Consider the following 22,181-nt stretch of genomic DNA (forward strand, 5'->3'; position numbering starts at 1 on the left):
TGTTAAAATTTTAGGGCATTGTGTGCCCAGCTCTGTCTGTGCTGCTCGAGGGCAGTTAAGTAGTGGGTGATGCAGCAGCCTGGTGATGGAAGAATGTAATGCCATATAATGTCTGGTGTCATGTGAGCTCGGGCTGTTTGCAAATGGTGGCTGAACCATTGCTGCTCTTTCCCAAAGAGACACAAAACCTTGTTTTGTGATTGTGTTCCATTGATAATGGAATTCCTGCCTACCCTGGATATCTGAAGTCACAAAGGTTTCCAGTGTGGAGCAACATCTCAGTGTAGCTTTGTGGGTGTGGGCACATAACTTACATGTATGTGCTGAGCATCTGTGTGCAGCCCAGACTGTGGGCTTTGACCATTCGAGAAATTAGAAATGTGAAGGTAATGAATTGCTGTTAGTGGTGGTTATGAACCACAATAAATAGCTCTGACTGCTTGAATAGATTATATAATAAAAACTTATTCAATTTTGTTTCAGTGTGTTTTTTCAGCTCTTTCCTTGTTCTAGATTTGGTGTCTAGCATTCAGTAGATACATAACTCTGTTTTGTTGTTCTTCTGGAAGCTCCTTTCCCAGAGAAAATTCTTTCTTAGTGTTATTACCCCTCCTTGATCTTTCTGCCTCCACGTTTGAAATGAAGATTTGCACTTGTGAGAGGGGCATGGCTGAGAGGTCTGAGCACAGGTCTGGGAGCCAGGACCTGCTGGGTGCTGAGCTCAGTGACTCATTGGTGGCCTTAAGCAAGTCAGAACATCTCTGATGAGGTTATTTCATATGTAAAACAGGGGAAATAATACTTATCTGTCTACCTGCCTCATAGGAATGCCCTGAGGACTAATTAGTGCTCATTAAGTGCTTTGAAATAGGCAGTGCTGTCTATTATTAGAGCAGGTTCCAGACTAGCAGATAGTGTGTTAGGATTGTTTCTTACTTGGGATCCTTCCTTTCTGTTGGGTGTGGGACCACAGCCCAAGCTCTGGTGTTTCTGGAAGATAGGCAGGGCTGTGCTGAGCCCTTCCTAGGCAGGTTCATTGGAGACTCAATGCTCACACTGAAAACTTGGAAAGAGAGTTTGCCTAGAGAAATGAGTGGGAGGATACTTGCTTGTTCTCCCCAGCTCATAGGCATAACTTCTCCTGAAATCCTTTCTCACCCTGCCTCCACCTGAGGCCTTTTCTGACAATTCAGGTAGCACGGCTTCTCCTCTTTTCCAGGAATGTTTTCCTGGTCCTGCAGAGGAGGAAGAGAAATCCTGTATTGGTTCTCAGGAGGAGCGTGGGGCTGGGTTGGAATGTTCCCATCACAGGGAGCCCTTTCTTATTCAAAAAGCCATTCCTCTTTCTTGAAGAGCAAATACTTACATTCTTTCCCTTCACTGGATAACAGACTCCTTTGCAAAGTCCTTAGAAGGCAAAATCTAATTTTGGGTATAGGATCCTAAACTCTGCAGGTGTGTGTCTGCTGAAGTCTGGGAGTCTTTTCATCATCATAACAAGGAGGGTTGTCATCTGACCGGCAGCTTCTTTTGTTCTCTGATGCATCTTCTCTCACCGTATACTTTTGTACCTCTCTTAGAGATGCCATAATAATCTAGTTCAAAGAACCCAGCCCTGTTCTCACTGAAGCCCACATGCCTGGTCTTTCTACCAGTGAGACTAGGACTGGGTCCAAATTACCTGGAGAGAAGCTTTATTTCTCTCCATTTGCTCCTCACGCGTCTCTCAGGCCGTGAGTAATTTGCAGTGAGACGGGAAAGCCTGTGTGAAATTTTCCAAGGGAACTTTCTCTATTTTAATAATGTTAATGAAATTGCTTAACACTTCATCAGCTTTTTCAGCGTATGTTGCTGGGATTTTGGTGCTTTCTGATTTTTCTTCAGTACCAGGAGGCCTTTACCTTAAGAATGTGACTGAGGGCTCATATGAGCATTTGAACCCACTGTTGAACCCCATTCCTGCAGAATCATTTTTGCACAGGTATAGGTAGATGCCATTTTGAGGAGGTTCTCTGCCTCTCCTCTTGTGCCTGCAGGAAGGGGAAGGAGTCAGGAGCAATTGTCCCACAAGCTCTCACATGCCTGCAACTAATTCTTTTTCCATCAAAATGAGGCTTTGCCCCAGGAATAACTAATGATATGACCTTGGTCACACGGGAGGGCCCTGGCATTGCTAAATTTCAGCACAGTTGCTTTGTTTGTCTTATACTAGATATCACTCAGTTTTGGCCCTTGTATCCTAGACAAGGATGTAAGTTAGCTTCCTTTTCTTTTAGACCTTTTTCCTATTACTCCTTTTCAGCTCCAGTGTACTTTGTTGTGATGCAGAATAGGATTAAATGAGCAACCACAGTCTTATGAGCAACCACAGACTTACTCATATGCCTGTAACAGCTTTTAAGGCCACGTTAGAAGGCTACATGAGCAGCAGTTTGGGGGCTGTTTGGTGCAACCCAAGTTCAGTTAGCAGGTGAGGGTTTCCAAGTGGCTGGGGAAGCGTGGTACTGTCCCAAGGGCAGTTGGGTCAGTGGCCTGGAGTTTGGCAATTCCTGTCTGGCCTTTCCTCATAGTCTTCATGTTGAGTTTGATCTCTTCAGTGCAAAGGAGAGGAACCTGAGTAAGGTTCTTTTGGGGAGCAGGTATATGCTCCATTGGGATGAGATAGAGGACAGCAAATTCTTGGAAAAGTATATATGACACTAGCCTTTTTGTAATTGCTCTTTTGTTAAAAAAGAAATGGCATCGTGTTTCTAATTCCAATTTTGTGCCACTCCTGGGTTTAAGCATTATTACACTGCAGATGATAACACGAGTTTATCTATAAAATTCTTAAACTGTGGTTTTTGTTTCCCAGCTTGACTTCTTTTTCTCTTCTTGTCTTTGATTGGCTTCCAAAAAAGTTATTAACATGTTGCAAAACAAATACAAGGGGCCACTGAAGCTTATTAAAAATGGTTTCTTTTGTTCATATCTGGCAGTTGACAAATTGTGTTGTGCTCTATCTTATCTGCTCCCGTGTGAAAGGTTACATGAGAAAATGGCTGCAAATAAATTGCTATTGAATATTGTTGAAGACTAAGCATACAGCTTCTCTATTAAGGGCCTCTTTTAAAGCTCTCTATTCAGACTCCCCCCTGCATGTCTCTCTAACACTTGTCTGTTATATTATGTTTGGCACAGAAGGAAACATTAAACAGAAAAGCAACATCTGACTGTGGTGTTTCTAGACCCTATTATCCCTCTGTCAAATGTCCACATGAGCAGGGTACAATTTTTGTCTATATTGATGATGATTTTTGAAGGCTTTACGAACTGTCTTCATAGTGAAATGCTAGAAACAAATGAAATTGAAAAGCATATTTTTACAGCTTTGGAAATCTTACTTAAATCAGTGTAATGAGACGCACTCAGTAAAATGTAATTATTCTCACTTCTCCATGTGTCAAAGAAATCAGCAGTATGGTTAGGGAGGGGAGGGTTACAGTGAGCTTGTTATTTTTATACAGAGCCAGATACTGCTCGTGTGTAGTAAATTGTAAATAGTAGATAATGCAGTTTTTATGTGCATTAAATACCCTGCCAGAATTAACGGGGTTGTTACTTCATTAAGGGTTTCAAAGAGGGCATAAACGTCAAAAGCAGGGCTTGAATGTTTCAATCACTGGACCGTTTCCACCCTCCACCCCTCGTGTCGCAGCTCTGGGACCGGCGGCTTCTGCCGCTGCTATTTCGAGGAGGGCGCAGTTCCTCCGAATTTTCAGAATGATAATGAAAGAGCCCCGTGTGAGACACCAAAATAAGGCTTTTGACTCATACTTCTGGGTGCAGTGGAAAATGAAGGCGGTTGATTCTGCCGCAAGGAAGAGGTGATGAATCAGTCCCTTATAAGTAGGGCTTGCGTTTCCTTGTCTGTCATTTATGTTTGAATGGTGTGCAGAGGTGAAAGAGAGAGGAGATGACAGAAGACCTGGTTAGTCTGATATTAAACCCAGTAACTCAGTTTAACTCTCCATCCACTTCTTTTCAGTTTTTCATGCCACACAAGTATGGATTTGTCATGGGCCTCTTCAGCACAGGAGACAGATAACAGACCGTGAGAATAAAATTTGTCAGTCCACGGAATATCTTGAGGTTCAGTCCTGAGCACTGGGCTGGGGAGTCTGTTACACCTTTGAGCTCATTGTTCCAATGGTTAATTATCACTGCTGTAAAAATGTGTGCCCCTCTCTTGCCAGGGACTGTAGTTGCATGTTTCTCCACCAGAGCAGGGTTTTTCATTCTCCAGTATTTTCTCATCAGAAAGGGGGACCAAGACACATGATCATAGAAACAGTAGTAATAATAATACAGAGCATGAGAAGGTGTTGTAGGGAAAGTTAGGGGATGTGAGGATGTGGCCCCCCCTCACAAAGGTGCTGCAGGGAATGTGTGACTTCACCCTCAGCTGTAGTACTTGTGTTCATAGCACAACCCCCATGCTCAAGTATTTGCAGGATCAGGCTTTATGTGTAAGTACTGGAGTGTAGTTCAGTGGTATGTTGGATGGTGTTCAGAGATTGCTGAAAACAGTGCATTAAATAGCACTTTGAATTGCAAAGTGCTGGTTCAGTTTTGTCTGTGAGAATGATAACGCTTATTATCTGATTGTTCCCTGTGCAAATCTCACCTCAGGAAAAATTAAATTATGTTTGAATTCAGCTAAAGCAAAGTATATCATTATTTTCTTTCGTTATTAAAAGGGATTTTTGCTGTTTGTTTGTTAAAACTGAAGCAGCTGCCATGTTAGAGCCTTAAATGCTTTAAAAGCAAATACAGAGGTAGAGCCATTTACAGTACAATTGGCTTGTTTAATGTGATTTAATTCCTCTTGTTGGCTTCGTCATATTACCAAATTATGTTTTCAGCTCCCCTCCCCTTTTTAATTCTTTCTTCTTTTTGTTATCAGCAGAATTGAAGCTGCTTATCAGTAACCACGACAACCAGGATAAATACTTGTTTTAAAGCTGATGCACATTCAACCTGAATGGTCCGCATGACCCAGAACATTCAAGAGGACAGGCAGCATGTGCTCCCTTGTACAATCAATCTCCCCCTTCCCCCCATCTCCATCTGCTTTAGAAAGCTAATAGGGCAGTTTAGAAACCTTTTATATCAGAGCGGTTTTCTGTAGCCCTCCATGGCTGTTTGGACATGGGCTGGCCCATGCTTGTGTCCTGAGGAGTAAGGAGAGGGAAATTTTGGGAGGCAGGGAGGCGATTTCACAGCCACATCTGCAGTGTCAGCTTGCTATTTTGGGGTTCCTCCAGCTGTTGTCACGGCAGTCACCTGCCTTGGGCAGGAGGGTGAGCTGCTGCTCCCCAGACCCTTCCTGAATGGGGAGATAATCCTGGCTGGGCAGCAGCTGAATAGAACGAAGGAGTGACTGGAATTGTGTGGGACAGGGAGTTGTGGTAAGAGAGAAGCCTCAGCACAGAGCCACCTGATCCATGCCCCCCATCTCTGGTGGAGGCAGGGAGGCTGGCTGGGGTGACCAGAGACAGTCACTTCCCTTTTGAAGAAATTTAGGGATCTCCCACTTACCTAGAAATTTCCCAACAAGAATTTCTGCCTGGCCTCTTTGCTCTCTCCCTTGCACTCTAAATTGCTTGATGCTGTAGAATAAATCCTTTAAGCTCTCTCTGTCTCAGTTTCTCTCTCTGTGTAATGGGGATAATAATTTTTACTCATCTCCATAAAGCAGTTTGAGGCCTGTGGATGGAAGGGTTATATAAAAGCTGGAAATGATGAGTGTCAGTCACTCTTCTTTTGAGTCTAGAAACACCTCATAAGGTTTATGAGGCACTTCCTAATGTGCAGGAGGATCCTGGGAGTGCAAGGTTGGAGCTGCAGTTAGGAGGAGCTGAATATAGGATTAGGATCTGAAAAGGATGTGGAATACCTGGTTGGAAACTTTTTCATATTAAATTTCTTTTGTCTTCTTTAAAAAATTGGATTTAGGATTTGAATTTTGAGTGATTTAGTGAGACAAATATTATAGAATATTTGATTATATGGACATACTGTCAGTCATTGATCAACATACTTGGGTTTGTCCCCGTTAAGTAGAACAACTCTGATCCAAATAGCCGAGTGAAAAATATTTTTCAACCATGTGCTTTAAATAAGTATTAGATGATACTGTCTTTTTTTCTTTTTTTAATGACTCTATTGCTGTTCAGTTGAACAGTAGTTTCAATCTCCAGTAGATTTGTAAGTATTCTCTTTCTTTCAAATGTTAAACTAAGCTTAGGAATTCTTTGAAAGGCTGATGCTCTGCTGGCACTGTGACAGAAAACAGAGGGCTGGGGAAATGGCATGAAATTCTGAGAAATAGCTCTGTCTCCTCCTTAAAAGGGGAGAAATATCTGACACACGCAGAAAGGCTGTACATTTTATTCTCACTATTGGCAGAAATGACTTTTGCCTTTTGATCAATTTAAAAGCAGAATCAGGCAGGCAAACGTCCATGTCAGAATTACAGGCAACTTGTTAACACCGTCATTATCTGGTAAACATAAATGTAATCACTGTGTTCCTATCCTGCAACACATTGCCTTTGTTCTTGATTGCATTAGCATTCAAATAGAGGGGGGTTCTCAAAGCAGGGATGAGTAGCCTGAGTCCTGCCGACAAAGAGGTATCCCTGTTGTGTCAATAATTTACCCAAATTTATTTAAAACCAAAACCACAGATTTCCTGTCCCATCTCATGTGGCTAAATCATTACTGTATTTGCATTTATCTGTGAGAGAAATACCATTCTTAGATTAATATTTTTAGGTCTTGTGATTAATTAGCCAGCTGAGGCACACTGAGCGTCTTTACTAGTGCGAATAAAGACCATGGGAATGAAAAAGCAGAGTGGATTGGAAGAGCTGTGTTTGAGAAATCTTTCCTAACCACTGGAGAGAGGGTGGATTGCTGTGCTAGAGCATGCCTTGTGACCGTGATGAGCCACCTGAACTGCTCAGCTGTTGCTCCTAGTCCACTGCAGATTCCTACTGTGGTTCCTAGCCTTGTGTCTGTGCAAAGGATTCAGCAGGAGCCAGGCATGATCCTCCCATGAAGGTTATTTCTCTGGGAGAGCTGTCCTTGCCCTCACAGGAATCCCCAGAGGTGCAGGAGATGACTGTCATTGCTGCTTGGCCACCTGCAGTTATTTTGGAAGTTTGGAGGTGTTTGGCAGGTTTTAGCTGGACTATGATATGGAAAGGTGTTCTCATTGCATCACTCCTCTTAAAGATTTTGAGGTTATAAAGACCCAGTTTCTTACTCCTCTTTGTAGTTATTCCTTCATCATTCTGCTGTTTCTGTTGCTTTTGGACCTTTTGAGAGATTCAGGGGTTTTAGGTAGTTGTGTGGTAAGTTGATTTCCATCTGCTGAAAGCTGTGCACTCTTTCTTTGGGTTTTTATTAGAACAGGCAGCTCTGGTATATGTAGAGCCTGTCTGACCTGCAGATACTGGTTTTGAAGGGTGAGCTACACATCTTTGCTTCATCTACACTTGTGTTCTCTGGCAGTGGCTGCAGTATAGGCATGAGAAGCAGAACAAGAGAAGGAGAACTAGATGTTAACAGCTGCAGGGTGTTGGGAGGTGAGTGAGTACACTGCCCTGCAATAGTCAGGGGACCTTCCATCAGAGGGGTCAGAGCCCTGTTCTTCCAGCATCTCACCAGTCCCTCAGACACCCAGGTGCATCCTGCATTACCTCTGTATGCCCTGCATATTGATGGTAATGGTCAAAGCCTTGCATAGAAGCAATGATAAGCTAATTGTGGTATGTGAATCCTCTGGGAGACCCCCTTAGTAACAGAGGGTTATGAGAGAAGGCAGAGGAGCGAGGGCACCGCGTGGGAGAGGAGCCTGATGGACAGAACCCTGCAACTTCCTTCATTTTCTCTCTATATTCCACACAGCTCCCTTGCTCAATTTGCTACCCACACACCAAAGCATTGTCCCATTTTATCTGCTTCCCCTGGTACTTCCATTGCTTATCTTACGAAGATCTGTGTCAACATTTATCAGAACAAATGGCAAGCCTGGGACCTTTTAAGTAGTTTTTTTAGTTAATAAAACCAATCTTCTACTTCTGTTATGTTAAAAGTACATTATCTTTTTATTACAAACTCTCTACAGCTCTGTCTGTTTTCCTTCTTGGCAATTTCATGACTGCTCCAGTTGATTGCTGTATGGAGAATTACAAAATCATTAAGGGTGGGGTTTTACCAGCTGACTTACAGTACAAGCCATTTCTCAAAATAACCACAACAGTGCAATACTGATGTGTAATTTACGTCACAGTATGTTTTTATGAAATAGTTTGTGGGTTATTCATTTAGATCTAGAACTGAATATCTTTTCTTTTGCTTTTTAATCAAGCCTGCTGCCTTTTTTTTTTAACTTTTTAATATTTTCCACTCTGAGGCTTGGCTTACCTCCAACTTACCAGCTACATGGAAAAGGAAAAAATTGATTTTTTTTTTCTTTTTTTTTCCTTTGCCTGCAGTTTAACTGCAAGTGTTGTTTGCCCTTTGATGTATATATTTGTGTTAACTGCCTCTGAAGAAATGGTAGATGTGTGGTATAATATTTTGTACAAAGGTAGAGCAGAGAATTGATAAGAGATGTAAAAGTTTGCGATTTCAAACCATACCAAGCAAGTGTTTCTGTTTAGCCTCCTGTGCTGGTACATTTCCTTTTTAAAAATTACTTTCTGTATAATGTCTTGTAATTAGAACAGGAAATCATTGAGTAACTGTAAGAAGAAAAAGAGCACTTAAGCTGAAAAAAAATTTACCTTCTGAGAAATTATATTCAGCTTTTTTTTCCCCTTTTTTTTTTTTCTTCCCTTCACATTACTGAGTTGTTAATGATAGTAACAGATGTACAGACCCTTATCTGTATCATTGTTCTGCTTGTGTTTTCACAGAGGGGAGGGGGGGATTGGGCCGAAAAAGTAATTTTCAGTAATGCAAAAAATGAATGGACAGAAAATGGGAAAAGCCTAATTACAAAAAATATTCTGTGTCACAACAGAGTAGCAATTAAATTGAAACTTCAATATAATTATCAATAACAGTCGAGCCTGGAAGGGTGCCAGGCGTGTAAAGTTGGTACTCAGCCTTTATGTGGTTGCTAGGAGGACGGCAAAAAGTATAAAGCTTAGAGAAAGGAATGTCTAATGTAATAAAGTAACAGAAGGTAGCATAAATCATTGTGAGAGCAGTTCATATTGACATTATTTTACTTAAATTGGGTCGAAACTAGACATTTAGTCTTACAAGAGGCACAAATTCATATTTCTTCTGCAAGAATAACTCTGTGCTTTCTGGGAAGAAGTGGAGTGTGCTTTCATAGCACCAGCCTCATACATATTTGGAATCTTTTAAGCAAAAATCTTAAAATGTTTGTTTCTGTTGGCATCCAAATGCATTTGCACTAATACGATTAAAAGAACTAAAGGGCAAAATACTTGGCAGCTTTTTCAGTTGAGGTAATTAGGTACAGGAAGGAACATGCATAGTTTTTCCATCAAGCTCTATAAAATCCTGGTGTGAAGGTCTTTTTAAAGAGAAATAATGCTTACTGATGTTGAGGGTAGATTATGGCAGTTAGCAATAACATTATAGGCTGATGTTTCTGAAACAAGCAAACAAAAAGCGTGTTACAGGGGTTTTTCTCTGCTCTCTCTGTAAATAGTTCTGGCTCTAGATGGATTTGTTAGGAATTCGTCCTTTTAACAGGCTTTATTTTTTTTTTTTCTTTTGGGGCTTTTAATTGTCTTGCCTTACATATTAAAAATGGTTGTGCTGATTCGAAAAGTCAGTTCTTGCATAGATTCATTGTGTTTGGCATTTCATGCATCTCTTACTTACAAAGACAACTTGAAGAACATGTAATCCAACATAAATGCCAGGCTGTGCCAAATCCCAGCTCTCTTTACCCCTGACAAAGGGAACTGTTGGATTATATCTCTGCAGACATAGGCAGTGCTTGGAAGGCAGGGGTGGAACTTTGCTTCCTAATTACAGTTTCTCTGTTTTCAGCCCTGAAATATAAAAATAAATGAAAAGTTGATGTTGGAGGATGTTATTAAACCACGCAATTATGATATAAGCATAGGATTAGAGTAATTTCAGTTGAGCCTCACAAGCAGAATACTGTAGATATTATCTTTTACCATGTTCTGTCTGTGGAATCTAAAATGAAACTCAGAAAATACAGCATCTTGGTTTCCTAATATCTCAGTTGTATGTTTATAGAAGTCATGTTGTTTTTCTTAATTTTAATGGAATGGGATCCACATTTTGAGCTTCTCTTCTCCTAAGAGTAAACTCTTTCTGATCGTATTTCTGAAAAATACTTGCAAAATTCACTAAGTCCACCATTAAATGGCACGTGTGAGATTTTGATAAAAGCAAATAATAGTTCGTCTTTGGGCTTGCATTTTATTAGGGATTGGTCTGCTTTGATTTCTCTTTTCTTATGTGGGCGTGGTTGAGGAAAAAAATCTTTGTTCCAGGAACACTGTGTTTGTCTTTCACTAAGCAAATTTTCAGTTTATTCAGCCTTTGTTCATTCTTTGATGTATCTATTGAACCTGGAGTAAAAAAGGAAAGGAAACAAATGCATCACAAAGTACTCATTGGAATTGCACAAGCATGTATGAAAGTGATCCTGTAAAAATTACTTGGTTTTAATTTATGCCAGGGGGTTTGAGTTAAGTCGTCAGTTGTCAGGGGTACAAAGTTTGTGTAATTCTGCCCAGGGACTTGCAGCACATTTGTCTAGAAACTAATGGTTTACTACAAAGGCACGTGGGACATACATTTATATACACCCTGTTTAAAAAGCTGACCACATCCTGGCATAAGAAAAGTGCTGTCAGATCGACAGATTCAGCTCGGCGCTATCTGCACAAAGGTATAAAGTATAATAACCGTCAGGCAGGCGTACGTGCAGCTCTCGAAGGAGTTAAAGGACGGATCATGTGCTTCTTAATTCCTAGAACACTTTTCCTGATCTGATTTTTAGAGTTTCCTAATAAAGAAGAGAGAGCCTTATTCCCAGGAGCAATTGGCTCAATCGTGCTGTTGTGTAGGCTTAGGGGATACTTGTTGAAACAAAGAAAAGCATGACCACATCCTTATTGGCCAAAAGAGGTTTTAGGGCCATCAATTTTATTTTCTTAGAAAATGCCAGTGCTGTTTACCAAAATGCATAACCCTTACTTTAATTTTTTTCTTTTTTTTAACACAAACAATTTTATCTCCTCACCTATCTATGTCAGGATAGTAGTGAGAGTTCTAAGTTTTTAAAAGTGATGGCTTTCAGGAGCTGTGCTAGTGAAGACAGTGCTTTGCAAGTCTGTCTGTCGTGTTGAGTTTTTTTTTTACAGCATTGCATTCCTCTGCAGTGATGACATTCTAGGTGATATATCTGCTTCCAGATACTTCTTAAAATTTAGCCTTTTATGTGTCAACATTTTCATTGCTTCACTTGAATCTAGATGAGTTGTGTCATCATATTTAGTTGGGGAGAACTGATCTGACTTTTCTTTCAATGTCTGAAGTGATTTTTACTTTAGGAGTAAGAATGATTTCAGTATTGGTAATGGGATTAAATAGTAGACCTTTTGTCTCTGGCAGAAGAAATAGCTGAGTTATTCAGTAATCACAGTAGAACAGAAAACGTAAAGTGAATGCTGTTGCTTTGTCTTCATGGCATGCCTGGAAAGTCATGTTCGGTTAGGTACCTGAGGAGATAAATGAGCATAAAAAGTGATGTTGAGTACATACCTGCAAATGAGTAATTTCTCATGTTTGTATCCCTAGTTGAGTTTTTTTTTTCCTCTTAGGTTTCCTTCTGGTTATATGATGACACTTGATTGTGTTATTTCAAAATCTACCACCTTCATATGTGATATCATCTAAACCATAGAGGAATGGAAAGCTCTGAGGTCTAGATTGCTTTATATTTTGAGCCCAGCAGCACAAGCTGTTCAAAAATTCATTTGCTTGTTGTGCTCTGTAGGAGTTTTATTGAGTCCTGCTGCATTTGCAGTTAATGTGCAGAAAGTTGCTTCCACCTCTTGGGGTTTAGCAACAATGACCAGGTCGGGTCACCCCACCTCCCTGGCCCAGAGGTCCTTTGGTAGTTGCCAGTATCTGGGACTGGAAAGGAGAGGTAATAGCTGTATGCTCTGAGCCTTGTATATTATTGTTTTTAAAAGATGTTAACTGATGTAAACGTGAGTGTAGAAAAGCTGTATGGGGAGCTGACTAAAAATTACAGATATTTTTATTGAAGCAGCCAAATTGGCAAATTATGGAGAACGCTTTGATTAAGGCCCTTGGCCAACTTCAGCAGAGCAGTGTTTTCTTGCTCGTCCAGGTAGTCCTTGTGAGTAAGCATGAGAAATTTGAACAGAAAGGCAGAAAATAACCTATTCTAATAAACTTTCTTGAAATTACTGGATTTTAACCTTTCTTTCCAGACCCATTGTGCCATAAAAGTTGTGTCTTGAGAAAAGACTAACTTACTTCAGAAAAATAAATTGTTCTGAAATACTTGAGTCACAGTGCTTGTTGTGTATTTTTCTAATATACTAAGAGTATTTTTTTTCTGTTCTTCCAGGTGAGGATGATGAGGATTCCAACCTTTTAATTCTCAGCTACCCACAGTACTGTCGCTACCGGTCCATGCTAAAGCGCATCCAGGACAAGCCCTCGTCAATCCTCACAGACCAGTTCGTGTTAGCCCTTGGAGGAATTGCAGTGACAAGCAAGAACCCCCAAATCTTCTATTGTCGGGATACATTTGATCATCCCACCCTAATAGAAAATGAAAGTATATGCGACGAGTTTGGTAAGTCCCATTACAGCTATTTTCTTTTTCTCACAAGACATTTTTCTTCTTTTAATTATCCACTCATTTCCAAAGGGAAGATGTAATTCCTTTGAAGTGAACCATGAATGCTATTTATGATTGAAATGATCAGTACCAAATATGCTCTTTATTCTCTAAGACTGAAGGCTTTTGGCCACTGGTGATCTCAGTATTGCAACTTGAGTTCACAAAGATAATGTTACATGGGTGGAGTGTAGAACAGTGACTGGGTCTGAGTGAAACGATGCCTTGCCTGGGTTTGAAGTTCATCTACCTTAACCATTCACCTGCAGCCTGTCTTCCAGAAGCATTACAGTGTGTGTTAGTTGTTTGAAGTCATTGTTGGTGCAGTATGCTAAAAGATGCAGAATAGGAGGGAGTCCTGGCACACCCCATTGCTGTTGCAGAGCACTCATCAGCCGTGCTCCCCAGGCACTGTAAGAGTGTCAGCTGTGGCTGGTGTGTTCCTGGCCATCTTGGAATGTGGGCTTGTTCTACATGGGCCTTGCCACTGCTAGGAGCTTGATTTTATGAGTGCAGAGATACTTCTGGGAGGTGACCTCTTAATTCAAGAGGCATAGAGAATACTCTGCAGCTCTAAAGGACTATGCAGCTCCTTACAGCTGGGGGAAAGGACTGCAAGATTTGACACCTGATAGCAACCAGGTGATTTCACACAGGGTTTTTTTTGTGTCAGATTATCCCAAGACAGCAGGTGTGCTTTGAATATGTGGCAGAATGCATGTTGTGTGGACACCCACTAATGGGTCCAGTGTAGTTTCTTTAGCCCTGTACAGAATTAAGTTTTATGCCCCATATCACCAGATGGGTGAGTTCTGTGGCTAATGCTTGCAAAGTCTGCATGGTGGTGATGAGTACACCTTTGCTTGCAAGGCCCCCACATCTCTGCAAGGAAGCTCCTCTAGTCTCTTAGAGAAAAAATGTCTGCTGATGCCCTTAAACATTTAATAATGAAATTGAGAGGGAATGTTTTTGATGGGAGAGTGATCTGCCTGTTTTTCTGAGCTGGCCACTGGCTTTGAGCTTGGTGCCCAGCTCAGGCATTGTTGTGACAGCAGAGAAACCCTGACTCATCTGGTGGCATTGGGGCGTTTTGTAAGGTAGTGCTGCTCTGCTGCTCTGCCACTCCATTCCCAACAGGCAGAGGAGATCCCTCCTCACGTGGTGTTGTCACTGGAGCACATGACTGCTGAGAGTAGTTTTAGTTTTGTGCTGTCAAGAGTTTTCAGAATCTGGCCCAAACTGTCAAGTCTGCTCACACTCACACAAAACATTGCAGGTTTTGAATGAACTATGAATAAAAGTGTTGGTTGCTCTTAGGGGATGGGGGTGGTGAAAAAAATGAATTAAATGCCCTGGAAGTTTGGTCCAATGGCACAATAGTATCGTGTTGGTTTTTATTTACTCTGAGCTCAAGCTCGGAATATAAAGTTCAGTTGTAATTGACTCTCCTTTTTATGTGAGAAAGGTTATTTTAGGCTTGAAGGCGTTTGATGAGCCTACCATCTGCTTTCTGTGGAGTATTTTATTCAGGGTCATTCCTTGATTACAGGTTTGTTGAAATAGTTGGATCCATAATGCAAGTGTATCATGGAATATTAGTAATAGATGAATCAAAGAGATGTGGAATGATGCAGAAACTACGCTTAGTGAACCATAGCAAGTGCTTTGTTCAGCCTCTGAAAGCAAACTATGCCATTCTCTTGACCTTTGCAAGGCAATTATCTCATTATCAACCAGAGCCACAGAAATCTTAGCCATAGAAATTAATAATGTGTATTTAAAATTTAGTTTGGTTTAAGAAGCAGATTTTTTAAAAATTCCTATTTAAAAAAAAAAGAGCCACAAAAAAAATCCCCAAAAAAACACTGTTTAAAAGTATTTATTATGAAAATAATGATGTAAAACTTGCAAGCCTTGCTGTTTAAAGAAGGAAAAACTGGCCAGTGTGTGGTTTCATATCTGCATTGCGAAATGTATGGTGTCAATTATGCTACCTTTGTTGAAGACAGCAGGCAAAGTACTAGTTTATCCTTTTCTTTGCTGGCAGGACAATAAAATGTACAACGCTTCATTATACAAACAGTTTACATTGATACCATGTAGATTGATGTCACATGGGGAAGGTGATGACTGCTAAGGCTAAACACAGGCAGGGTGGTACAGTAGATAAATAGATTACTCTAAGGCACTGGTATTTATCAGTCAAATCTGAGAGGATGCCAAATGACAAAAATGGTGGCTAAAATTCTGAAAAGGTGTCTATAAGGAGACCCAGACACATGTACTTTGAAGGGTTTGTCCCTCTCTTACCTTGCAAATGAAATAAGTGTGCAGAAGGAACAAGATAGGAGTGTGTATTTCACCCTTTTTACCTTAAATTGTCCCAGCTCTAAAGCAAATACAAAATTTGGGAAATACATTCTCTTGATGTCTTTATGGGGGAAGCACTGGGGCACTGGTTTCTAGTGTGGATGCCAAGTCTTCTTCAGAAGCATTGCTTTTGAGGCCAGTTTTACACATTCTCTGTATGTTAGAGTACTGCAACAGATACAGCATGTCACAAATGTGACACCAGAACCACCTTTACAAAGAACCCCCAGCATGTAAGCTATTGTCCTTGTTAGGCAGTTTTAATAGGCCAAAATGTTTTTCCTGGAAATATTCTCTCTACTTTCATTATAAGTTGATAACAAAAAAAAATTTGTTGAGCTCTGACTTGACCTCAAGCTCCTTGCCTATTTTTCCCTCTTCTGTAGGGTTTAACAAAAATAAATAAAGCTGGAAATGAGGAATAAGAATTAAGTTTTGTTGACAATAAATATTGTTTTGGTGTAGGACATTTTAAAGCAGATGTTTGTAGCTGCTGTCTGTGAGATCCCCCAGGTATGGCTGGGAGGGAAGCAGGCTTTGGGCAGTCCTGGGTGCATGTTCTGTGTTTCCATAGAGCCTCTGTGAGCTCAGGCTGTGCTGAACTTCCCTCCAGCTCCAGCCACAGGTGTTCCCAACAGCACAGCTGCCTGTGCTTGCCTCTGCCCTCTGTGCCCACTGCTGCATGGCACGTGCCCAAGTGCTCTGGACAGCAATATTCAGCATCTGTTTTCTTGCATGGTCCTCTTGTAACTCTCCTCTGCTTGGTTCCCTGTGCCACAGCATCCCACCTAGGAGGCTGCTGGAGGAGCAGGCTGCTGAGGAATGGGCTCAGCAGCTGGAGGGCTCAAACATTTGCATGTCTTTCTCTGCAGCCTGCCACAGAAGGACTTGCTCTGCATTTACAGAGGAAAGGCTGCTGTGAGTGGGAAGCTTCCTGCTCCCATTCTTGTTGATATAACCACTGATTAGTTAATCCAACTGCCTCGGAGGGTTCCCCTCCAGAATGCAAATAGGCTCAAGAGTTTGCTTCTGTTCAGAAGGCAGAAGACATAAACCATGCTTGGATATCTTGATAGCCCACGTTCCTGGCTATGACTGCAGTCCAACTGCACACATATCCCTCTCCTGAAATAAGAGCAATTAGAGGTCCTCACCAGTGTGAAGCAGTCCAGGTGGATAATGAAATGAACATGAGCAATGAAAAGGAACATTCATTTCTCTTCAACTCAAGACATTTTTCAAAATCTTTTTCATTTATCAGCCTCTGGGGTTACTGTTACTGAATAACTTCCATAAATGCATATCATTTACTGGCATCTGCTGTGTGGTCATATGTGCTGCAGGAGAGAAGGAATGAAAAAATTAGGTTTCTAATAATTTTCATTACAGACCAAAGGAATCTAGCTGGAGGCAAAGCTGCCTGTGAGTGTTCAGGTGTATCTGAAGGTCACTGGGCATAAATCAGTGTGCACTTGTTGCTGGAGCAGCACATGTCCTCTGTGTTTGCTTTCCAAAATAGGTGACTTCAGTTGCCGGGCTTGTGCCAGCTCCATGGCATGGAGTGGCTTCCAGGGCTCATCAATGAGCCAGGATCTTTCTGTGATCCAGCTGTGGTCTGGGTGATTGTGAGTTTCAGCTCCATCAGCTTCACCAGGTGAAAATCTCACACACAACGATTTTTCATGTTGCTTTGCTAGATAAATGTTATAAATCCAGTCTGCTAAAGATGAATCCAAGGGCTGTCTTTCATTGTGTGAGGATGGGCTTGCTTTTTCTATAAAGAGGAGTGTGAGGGAAAACAGAATACCTTATTTCTTCTCAATTTCCAAAATCTGTTTGGTAAATTTTAAATCATTCTGGATTATTTTTACAGCATGCTGGGTCCAATATGCCATTTAACAATATGTTTGGTCCCTGGAGTACTCAAAACACATGTTCAAGCCCAAAGGAAGGTTTTAGGTTTGCATGTAAAACCCAATTTTTTAATGAAACATTTAATACCAAAATGTGAGAGAACTACAACCTACTGTGGTATAAATGCAGTTTTTTCTCTGAAAAGTTAACCATTTCATTTGGCCATAACACGAGCAATGCAGAGGGAAACTGCTCATTGAAAAAAATCCATGTGCAAAAGGGAATTGCAGGTCCCTCTTATCTCTCCCCATCCCCCAAACCAAACGTAACAATATATTGCTTGCTAGGGGAAAAGTTATCTGCATTAAAATGCAAACCTCACAACCTTCAGCAGCTCATCTCTCCCTGTAAAACAATGGAGAATGCAGTTTGTCTCACTTCCAGCCCTGGCAGGGAGTGGTTGGGAATGAGGGGTGACTTACCAGTGCTCCCAGCTGCTGGAGTTTCTGAGCCAGCAATTTCAGAAAGACTTACCCTCCCTGTCATTGGCCAGGGAAGCCATGGAGGAGCAGCATTATGAAGAAGAAAGGACTTTTTAGGGGTGGGTCATGTGCCAGAAAAATTCTGTGGCATGGCATGGAAGCTGGTCACTCCAGGGTATGGAGTGGTACCATTGCTCTTGGTATCGCTGAAATTTGGTCTTTGCTCTCATTATGCATCTTAGTTTACAGAAGTTTGTGACTCACAGATAAAATCAGTTGTTTGGGGGAAAAACATAACAAAATAAAACCTTGGCAGGGAATGAGTCTTTAAAACAAACAAAAAAAAGGACGGAAGAATGTTTTCAGTCTAAATGAAATACAGTTTTCCTGTTGGTGACTTATTTTATTTGTGTGAGTCAAAGTTGGCTTTTCTTTTTAAACTAGCTCCAGTACAAAAATTGTATTTGAGCTGACTGAGTGGTTTTTAAAAGTTTTTCAGCTGATGTAAAGTATCAGCATTATTGCTGTTGTCTGTTTTGGCTACCTGCAGGATAATTTATAGCAGTGAAATTCAGAAAAACCTGAAATTTCTATACAGATGCTTTGGGCTTTTTTGTTTTAATACAGATGTGATATTAGAGTGGGATTGGTGTTAGTGGTCCTCTGCAAAGACTGGAATGTTTAAAACATTTAGAACAGCAATAGGAGGAGTATGGAGACTTTTTATTAACATGGATTCTGGGGGCTCCTTAGATGGAGCTTTACGGTGGCATCTCCAACAGTCTGAAAAATATGCAAATTTTTTCCAAGGTCTTGGGCAGGGTGGCTTAGCTAAATATTTCAAATTTTAGGTCTCTCAAAACAAAAACAGGACATAGCTGGAGGGGAAGTAGTGATTAATGCATAATAGTGCTATATACAATATAGATAAATGTACATTTCCTCTTCCCTCCCACCCCACCTCTGCAAACACAAGCTTTTAGGTTGAGAAAGTAAATCTGGAAATGCTCTGCATTCTGGTCAGATTTCTTTCTTATTTTGTTAATTCAACTGTAGAGCAAGATATTAATGATCCCCAGATGTTGTTTATAATGATTGATTTTTCAGTTGTGAAAAAATATTTGGAGGGGTTTTTTTTAAACAATTGATATTTTCTAGTGTGCTCTGCAGCATTTGAATAAAATGTCTGAAGGCAGAGCTGTTTATGTGCCCAACATAATTGCTTCTGTTAAGTGATTTCTTCATTCTTAACATTTTTAGCTCTAATTGCTTTTTCCCCATACAGCTAAAAATAAATATTTGCAAGTTTTGCATTCTGTCACTCATTGAAATGCATAAAATATTTGTATACTCAAAGCAAGAAGGCACTGATAAGGGGTCACATTCTGCCTTCCTTAGTGGCGTAAATCCAGCATAACTCTATGCACTTCTGAGGCTGTTACTCAAGATTTTAACCAGTTAACCAAAGACAGAATCTCACCCAATGTTAACAGCAAGCTGTTAAGTGAACATAAGTAATATGTAGTAAAGTAAGATAAAATACCTTCCTGTTTGCAAGAACTTCAATGGAAAGAAATGCTGTTAGCTTCCACCCCTTTCTGGTTTTTTAGTGCATTTTCACTAGCAACCATAGCTGTAACCAGGATAAATAGTAAGATAGATTTGTTTTCACTACAGAATCAAAACTCCTTGATGGAGAACACTGATTTTATTTGGGTTGTGTGTTCCTGCTGCCCTCGAGAAGGCAGCAGATGCTGAGTGGAGGGACAGGTACTGTTTGAAAAGCTGCTTCTGCCCATTCCCTCGGTGTCCCAGAACTCCAGTGTATCTTTTAGCTTAGTGACTATGTGATGGTATTCTGGGGTTTACACAAGAGTTCAGCACAGAATTAATGTGTAGTTCCAGCAAATGAGGGTTTGCAAGTGAGCTGTTCTTCTGTGCCTGATAAATGTAACCCATAGCGTGTGTTTGTCATCCATCTCCTACACATGCATCCTCTTTATTAGTGTCCATTCAATAAATGATTGTAGATGTACATTACTAATTCCTTCTTTATAAGATTCCCCCTTGATGGCTGTTTATACAATGCAGCTATCAAAATCATGTTTTGTGATCACAGCAAAAAGCAAGATGGGCTGTGTTCATGGTGGTTGTGAGCCATGTCCGTCATAGTCTGGAGCCATCTCTTTTGCCTCATATGCCTTCATTGGCGCATCCTTGTTTGACTGTTCCCTGGTTTCTGTGCCTCCCTTGGCCCACCAGGCTGTGTCTCAGAGCTCTGGGCCCACTGGCACCCAGGCCCTGCGAGCAGCATCCCTGAGCTGTTGGGGCTCAGCAGTGGCAGTGAGCAAGGGAAACCTTTATGGCCAGGGAAGGGCCCCCGTTCCCGTACAATGGAAAAGTGGAGTGGTTTGTGTCAGAATATGGTCACATTCTTCTGATTAAACCCACTCAAAAAAGACAACATTGTAATATTTTCCAATGACTGTTTATCATGAATTACGTCAGCCTTAGTTTAAATTGCTATTATTTCTCCTTAATGCTTCTTGGTGCCTGCATAATTTACAGCATTGGCAGCTGTGGGACTATGAAATAACTTTTCACAACCGCTATACAATAGTAAAGAACATGAAGTTTTTGTTGTTAATTATTATGGGACTCCTTTAACTTTTTTACAAAGTGACATAAAATATTGTTGAGGTATTTACGGTTAAAGCTACTTTTACGTGGATCTATTTTCTTTCTGGCTAGTTCTTAACTAAAGCAGTCATTTGTGGTTATTATGCCTAGGGAAATATTATGTCAGAACTGGTTTAACAGTATTATTATGTATCCCATGTCATATATTACATGTCAGCACTTGAGGCTGTCTTTCAATAAAAACAAATGCAATTTTAGCTAATGGTCTTTTAGGTATAGACCATTTGTAAACTTACCTGAGTTCATTTGAAGGTATACTAAAAAGCTTTGTTCTCTGAGAGTGCACTCGCGTAATTTCATTTTGGCTTGAGATGGAATTTCCAAAATATTTATCATTATTTCAATCAGAGGGTGCTGCCTCTAAAAAGCAAATAGTTTCCCAATAGCGAGGTTAATGTACACATTTTAAGGAGCTGTAACTGTTACTCATTACTTTGTTTACTTTTCCCCCCTTTGGAGCTCACGCTTCCCAGGTTCCCTACTGGTCAGGCTGATAGGAGTATCCCAGGCAACTAAGCCACCTAATGATGATACTTCACTGTGCTGCTTAAATGAATAGCTTCTACCTTCTGCATAATCCGTGGGTGAAGGGGGAGAGAAATCAGAGGTTGAAGGTGAGTTTTAGGTTTCCTTGAAGTTGCATTTCAAATTTGGAAAACGCAAACTTAAGCAAAGTAAACTTCGAATTAATATGTCATTCCCCTTGGTTCCAAATACTGTGCATATTTTCCAGTACTTACTTATTTAAAGCAAGAAATGAAGCATATAGGGTGTGCCAGAAAGTTTACACAAAGAATGAAAACACATAAATGACTCATGAGAACTCTCTCTGTGGTTCTTTTTTTTTGTTGTTGTTGTTCTTAATGTGTAATTATTTAATTTCTGCTAGGCAAATAAAAGGAAAAGAAAAAATCATTATTTTTCTCTCTGTCCTCCCCTCAAATCTATGCTTGAGCACCATAAAAATGATCAAAGCCTCTATTTGTCTCTAGTTGCATTTTCCTCCATGGGATTGCTGGTTTTGGTGACTCTATTGTAAGAAACTGAAACTGCTGGACAAAAAAATTCAGTTTCTGTCCCCCTTTAAATGCTTGGACTAAGGAAGTAAAGATGCAAACATGAAACTGGAAAAGCAAGCAAAGAGCAGGGTGAGGATTTTGTGTGTTGCTAAGGTGAAATTTAATAAGGGGAACATAAAACGGAGCTAAACTTGCCCTGGATGCCATGAGATTTTTTAATATTAGGCAGCATGCTTGATTTCCCTGGAAGTGAGGGAGCATTCTGAATTTAGAGTTGTTTGGCAGGGGGGAGGGGGTGTTTCGTTCTCTTTTTCAATCAAAGGCATTTCCCAAGCCGATTGCATGTGAAAGGGGAATCTATCATTATGTAAGAATGTAACAAACTTTTCCCTTTAATGAATGAATATTAGGTATTTCAGGAGCCCATAAGAGATGGTAAAAGAGAGAGACAGAGCTGACGTCTGAGAGATTTTAATAAAGATTGAAGTTAGTAGTGAAAAGGTCAAAGTGCCATTTGTTGAGCCCCTGCTTCTGGCATGGTTTCAAAGCTCGCAGTGCTGACTGGGGGGCTGTGATGTGTGTTAATGAACAGTTGTGGCACTTCACTGAGATCATGGGTTGGTCACATGAATATATATAAAAGATATGAGTGAACATTTTCCCCCTTTTTGCAGCAGTTTGGCTTTTGGAAGGACTAAACAATTAAAAGAAATGTTTGAAATGCTTGAACACCACATTAAATCCCTTAGTCTGTAAGGAAAATGAGCTATGAATAATAGAATACTGCTCTAGTTAAATATAGTTA

The 22,181-nt window shown here is 40.6% G+C and overlaps 1 protein-coding gene across 3 annotated transcripts in view; it reads left to right on the forward strand.

The window, feature by feature from the left end:
• The window catches only part of ARID5B (AT-rich interaction domain 5B), a 115,627-nt gene that overhangs the window by 33,278 nt on the left and 60,168 nt on the right, over positions 1 to 22,181 (forward strand). For all 3 annotated transcript variants that reach the window (XM_064716628.1, XM_064716627.1, XM_064716629.1), the window contains one exon: positions 12,676 to 12,906. In XM_064716628.1, the coding sequence (XP_064572698.1) occupies positions 12,676 to 12,906 (231 nt within the window). The remainder of the gene's footprint in view (positions 1 to 12,675; positions 12,907 to 22,181) is intronic.

Source organism: Zonotrichia leucophrys, chromosome 6 (assembly GCF_028769735.1).
Source record: "Zonotrichia leucophrys gambelii isolate GWCS_2022_RI chromosome 6, RI_Zleu_2.0, whole genome shotgun sequence".
NCBI classification, from domain to species: Eukaryota; Metazoa; Chordata; class Aves; order Passeriformes; family Passerellidae; genus Zonotrichia; species Zonotrichia leucophrys.